Source organism: Centrocercus urophasianus, unplaced genomic scaffold (assembly GCF_019232065.1).
Source record: "Centrocercus urophasianus isolate 14NV4802_14NV808 unplaced genomic scaffold, USGS_Curo_1.0 seq_22, whole genome shotgun sequence".
NCBI lineage: Eukaryota > Metazoa > Chordata > Aves > Galliformes > Phasianidae > Centrocercus > Centrocercus urophasianus.
The window spans coordinates 8,804,962-8,810,961 of NW_024884778.1; the positions used below are offsets into that span (position 1 = coordinate 8,804,962).

The 6,000-nt window shown below is 49.1% G+C and overlaps 1 protein-coding gene across 3 annotated transcripts in view; it reads left to right on the forward strand.

Moving 5' to 3' along the window:
* GRIP2 (glutamate receptor interacting protein 2) overlaps positions 1-5,101 on the forward strand; it is a 68,272-nt gene extending 63,171 nt beyond the window's left edge. Inside the window, exons 23-24 of one of the 3 annotated variants that reach the window (XR_006169721.1) lie at positions 358-2,204; positions 3,031-3,113. Coding sequence is in view for 1 of the 3 variants with exons in the window: in XM_042823634.1 (XP_042679568.1) it covers positions 358-504; positions 3,031-3,219 (336 nt within the window). In the remaining 2 variants the exon portion in view is untranslated. Of the gene's footprint in view, positions 1-357; positions 2,205-3,030 lie in introns of those variants that run through there. The other 2 variants (XM_042823634.1, XR_006169722.1) reach the window with 2 other exon arrangements.
* The last annotated feature ends 899 nt before the right edge of the window (positions 5,102-6,000 follow it).

The window sequence follows — 6,000 nt, forward strand, 5'->3', positions numbered from 1 at the left end:
GATCACGCAGCCGTGGGGCTTCCCCAGCCTCCAGCACCCTGATGCAGTCGGAGCCGGATGGTAGAGATGCACTCTCAGTTCACAGAAGGAAAAGGGGGGACTGTGGTGGAGGGAAACAGCTGTTCCTGATATTGCTTGTCCTCCACTGGCTCCTGATATTGCCTTGTGCCAAGATACACTTCTAGCAGCACACATCTCCTTTAGAGACTGAAGTGTGATTATGATCTAAGGAAGAGAGTTAGATTACCTGGCTCTTGTCCTCAGTAAGCCAGAACTAGTGAATAGTATTAAGCAGTATAGATATTTGTGCTGCCTCTGCAGCATTCCAACGTGTGCTTTCTGCTTCTGCCCCTCCAGATGACGCTTCGCAAAGACCCAGAGAGCGAAGACTTTGGATTCAGTGTGTCAGATGGCCTGCTAGAAAAAGGTGTCTATGTAAATATGGTCCGTCCGGATGGGCCAGCAGATCAGTGTGGCCTCAAGCCATATGACAGAGTGCTTCAGGTAATAAATGCAAAATGCAGTTCTGGAGGCTGGGACGGAGTGAATGAGTGGCTGAGAGGAAGAGAGAAGTGAGACCCATCCATGACAGCACTAACTTTAATGAAAGGTAATAGTTAGCCAACTAGGTGAGCACCTTCCACCTAACTCTCATGAGACCTGTGTTTTGTATAAGAAATCTCTAGGTAGCAGAGCTGGTTCCCCTAGCTGACACCCAGCCCAGGGAGCACCTCCACACAGAGCTGTCCCAGCGCTGTCTTTCTGAGCTTGGGCAGCTCACAACCAAAACAACCAAAAAGCCGTGTCGCTTTCCCTCTTCGCCCTCAATCCTTTTCCTATCCTGAAAGAGGGTGATTTTTGGACAAACTAGACCGTGTGGACCAATATGTGTTCTTGTGAATCCCCTGTGGAGTTAAGCAGTGTTCATGAAGTTCTGTGCATGCCTTTGACAACTAAAAGTTTTCTAAGAAACAACCATCTCTCAAGCAAAGTGTTTTTCATGGATATTTTCCTCCGAAAGACACTAAATCTGAAGCAACTGACGCAGAAACAGAATAAAAGCTCTGATCAAATAAAAGTAACTTGGGTGTATCTGCCTGCCAGAGGGACAATGGGAGCACGGTGCATTCTGGAGTTTGGAAAGGAACTTTATATGGACGAAAAATAACAAGTTTTGCTTTGGAGCGACTCAAATAGCGACTGAGAAAAGTGTGGCTTTGATGGAAAAATTGCCACCATTTGGAAATGCAGATATTGTGACCGTATTTGGAAGCACTCAGAAAGATGTTTAGTTTTGCTACTTTCTAGGCGGTGGCTGTTAGCAGCAGGATCAGAGCCAATATATTATGTACATCAGGTAACCGGAGAGCTGGCAGCGCTGTGGGGAACCTTGTTTAAGCTTGTTATGATCTCTAGCCAGTTGGCTGCTATACAGTTATTCCTTCTCGGATTCAAATAAAAGATGGTGCAGGAATGAACAAGAAGCTAATTAGGCTGCAGGCTGCCTTTCTGTTGAATGCTGGAAGTGTTGGTCTTTGCAAGTGCCAAGTGCTCTGGGAGGTGTGCCTGAAACACAGCGGAGCAGAGACTTCTGAGACCCCCTCCTTCCTACATGCTGTGCCACACAGCTTCTACCTACAAGAGGACGAGGCAATTGCCATTGGGTTGACATGTGCAGCAGTGATGGATGAGGGATTGCAGAGCTGGTACAGACAAACCCCAGCAAGAAGCACGGCGATGCGCTGCTGAGGATGCTTCACAATGCTGCTGGTTACGGGCATGATGATGTGTCTGCAAGCAAGTTCCAATGCTGAAGGCCACAAAACATGTTGTCCCTGCAAAGGACCCTCTGCCTCTTGACTGATGGATTGCCCAGAGCACAGCATTGCACTAATGGCTTTTCTTCCCTGGAGCTGCCCAGCCAGCATGGAACAAAGGCAAAGCAAGCTCATGGCTTATTTCTTCTTGTCTGTGTGCAACCTGGAAATTGTCCCTGGTCACACATCTATAAAGAGCAGTACAGAGTTCAGCTGTGTAGCTGCCACCTAGGGCAGGGTGGCACTGCTGCCATCACATTGCCCAGCTTTATGGGCATGCATTAATCCTGAGAAAGGGCTTTGGATGCAAGGGTTGCATGGACTTATCCAGCCCTTATCCTGAGAAGGAATCAACGCCTGGCCTGAGGGGTTATGTTCACTACAAAGGTGGGTGGGAAATTCCTTTCTCCCCTCCCTGCTTCCCCTCCCCATGCTATTTGCCAGCCCTCTCCATCCTGGGGCTGTCGTGGCACCGAGCCCAGGTGCTCTGGGAGCTGTAGGCAGGAGAGCCAGGATGGCTCCTGCAAGTGACCCAGCCTAGAAACGTGCTTCAAGATGCTCAAATGAGCAGGAAAAGTGCTTACACTGCTGAATCCTGCAGAGAGGATTTGCAGCCTCCACAGCCACCTTCTTGAGCCCATGTGAAATGCATCTGGACTCCTCCAAAATGAAAGATGTAAACGGTGTGAGGAGAAGCAGGAACTATTCAGTATAGTCCTGATTTACTGCCTGCTGAGCTGGAAGTGGTCATTTGAAGCCTCACGGTCTGTGCTGTGTTTGTTTTCTAGGTGCTGAATGCCCTACACCACAGATTTAAGGCCAGTGAAAGCCATGATGACAAAAAATTATATAGCAACCATTATCCCAGAGACTTGACCTAGAGAATTGATTTTTGAGCCCTGTAGAGTTCAAAAGGTGTAATACTGTCTTAGACTCCAGGGGTGAGGATTTCTGCCTGATCCAGGCTTTCCCCTTTCCTCTACCAGTTACAAAGCCATTCCTCAGCTAAGGCAGGATGTGCCCAGCTCAAAGAGGAGGAGGGGGGGGGGGAGGGAGGCAGTGCTCTGCTCTGCTGTGACCCCTCAGTCAGAGTCCCCCAGGCGCTGTGTGTTTTCACAGGTGTGGGTTTAGCACCAGCCTTATGTTTTCTGTCTAACAAACCTGCTGTTTCTGTTGTTCCTCCCTATGGCACATCCTAAATCCATCCCGACAGGTAAATCGCGTCCGAACGAGAGACTTTGACTGCTGTCTGACTGTCCCTTTGATCTCAGAGGCTGGAGACAAGCTGGACCTGGTGATCAGCCGCAACCCTTTGGCTGCCAACGCTCCTCCGGAGGGGAACGGGGAGCTGCTGGCACAGGCAGCCCGTGCCGAGGTCAAGGCGAGCGTCCAGACACTGTGAGCAGCCACAGCGGATGATACCTGGGGCCTCTGCTGAGCCATTCTGGTATTTGGGGTGTTCTTCCTGTTTTTTGCACTGGTATTTGTAAATGCTGTGTGTATCATCAGCTCCAAGGGGGGAGGTGGGTCTTCAGTGAGCTGTCACCTGTAGGCCACCCAATGCTGCTGGGAAGGTTGAAGCTGGATGTGCATTTCTGGGGCTGGGGTGAGCTGTTGCATCCCCAGTGCGTTGTGGTGCACGGGGTCTCCTGCCCCAGCACCTCCTCGCTCTTCAGGCCTTGGCCATCCTACAGACACACATGGTGCTATTTTTATCCTTGTTTGCTCTGTTTATCACATACAGCAAGATTGAAATGCCATTCTTTTTCTGTTGTACCCAGCTACACCCTCCAAACACTCCCCATACATTGATTCCTGCAGTCCCTTTCTCTCCTGCTATCAGGCTATGGAGGGCCCTGTTTAAAGACGATTCCAAATGCACTTGATGGTGTCTAGGTGCAGTTCTTGTTCAGAAATTTATGTTTGCCTCACGCTGGCCCCTTCCACGCTGCCCCAGCAGGGCTGGCTCAGCCCAGTGCCCACTGCCCACTGCCCAGGGCACCTCCTCTCACCATCAGCAGTGCAGTTGTCTGCACCACACAGCGGCTATTAGAGCAGAAGGCTGTGCCCAAGGCTGAAGACCCTAAATGCCTGCTACTGTTTTTCAGATGGTTATGGAGATAATGCAAGTAAAAAGCAGAAGTGTTGTTATCTAGGGCAGTTGATGTTTTGAATTAATAGAACCTTCTTGTCCCCTGCTAGGCAGTGACGTGAGAAGTCCCAAGGTAGATGGAGATTGTACATCCCCTGCCCCCACCTGCACTAGCAGTGCCTAGGTGGCTTTGTTTTGTTAACCCCTTGCCTGTTGCTGGCCTTCCCATGGCCTCCAAGCATGGTGCCCCTGCTTGTCCCGTGCCCCTGTGTGCCCCCAGGCCATGGGGAGGAGGCAGCTGAGGTATTTGCATCGGCTTCCCCTCTGCAGGAGACACAGTCCGTCTGGCTGTGGGCTCCTCCTCCTCTCTGCCGTGAGTTCCTCCTGTGGCAGATGTGAGCTGCGCTCTGTGTTCCATGTCTTAGCACTTTATGATGACGTTAGCATCCTGGCACCCTGGCATTGCTTTGCCCATGAAGGCTCATGTGTGGTGGTATGGTGGAGGTGAAGAACTTGCGTGGTTGTGGGCAGCAGCCCTGGTGACCACTGCCCCCATTCCCCACTCATCATTTCATTTCCTCCATCACCACCCCGTACCAGGGCTGTGTTCAGGTGCCATAGAGCTGTGTGCAGCACGTTCCTCATTTTGCTGAGCCAGGACTCACTTCTGCATCCATCTCTACTTTGCAGCTCTGTCCTTCCACGATAGCCCAGCATATTGGGGTGTTTCTTTGAGGCATGTCCAGCCCCATCCAGCTACTTGTCAGTATAGCCATTTTCTCTTCAAGTATGCAATATCCCATACCATTGCTGCCACAACTAGATGATGTGCCATAATTGATACTGTGGAGCATTGACAGTGCAGCCGAAAGTGTTTTTATATGCAATATTCTGAACAGCGGAAGCTCCCTGGGGCTTCTCATAGGTTTTTAATGAAGACTTTTATTAAAGGCTTTAAAAAAAAAAATAAGAAAAACTTGGTCCTTGTATCCCTTCCTATGCATTTTGAATGATATGAAGATGAAATGCATTACTTAAATGTGTATTTTTATCCATATATTAGAGTGTATTCCTTGTAAAGTATTTTTATATGCTGATTTTCTTATGTATCTATGAAAGCACAATATTTAAAAGTACAGCATTTCAAAAAATATTTTAGTCCTGTTTTGGACCTATTTGTAAATCTCTGTATTTAAATGGCATTGCAATGACTTTTTTTTTTTTTTTTTTTAATTAAATAAAAACAAATGAAATGCATATGTTGTGAGTCTGTTTCATTCTGCTAGAGGATAGGAGTAGGGCAGTACTCTTCATCCAGCCCTGTTTTCCCAGAGGACCCATGTGAGGGCAATGAGCAAAACATGGGGTTGGTGGGACCACTACTCCTAGGGCTCCCAGTGCAGGCTTTGGATTGGCACTCGCTGCTGCCCAGCAGCAGGATTTGGGACCACTTGCTTCCCTCCCTGCAGATAAGAGGATTTTTTTCTGCAGCTCTCTGCATCCAGATGCTTGTGGTGCCCATACTCCATGGCTGTGGAGATATTTACATGGTTATAATATTGCTTACATCAACTTGGCCACACTGGAAGCCTCCGTGGTTCAAACCTTGGCTACTTCATGACAAAATATTTGTGTGGCAATGCACACGGTGGCTGTGAAGTGGCAGTGGCAGTGTTTGCAAAGCTGTGGGTAACCCCCAGGGATGGGATAGGGAGGTGATCTGATGGGCACTTGGATTCCCAAGATCCATGAGTCATAGAATCAATCACCAAGGTTGGAAAAGACCTGTAAGATCATCCAGTCCAACCATCCACCTATCACCAATATCACCCACTAAACCATGTCCCTCAGTACAACAGGTAAATGTTTCTTGAGCACCTCCAGGCTCTGTGACTCCACCACCTCCCTGGGCAGCCCATTCCAGTGCCTGACTAGTCTTACAGAGAGGAAGATTTTCCCTTATGCACAACCTGAATCTCCCCAGCACAAACTGAGCCAGTACGATGCTGCACTGCAGGAGCCAAATTATCCAGCCTCTGGAGCCAGGCGTCTAAAAGACGACTGCCACAAAGCCACTGGGAGAGCTCACGT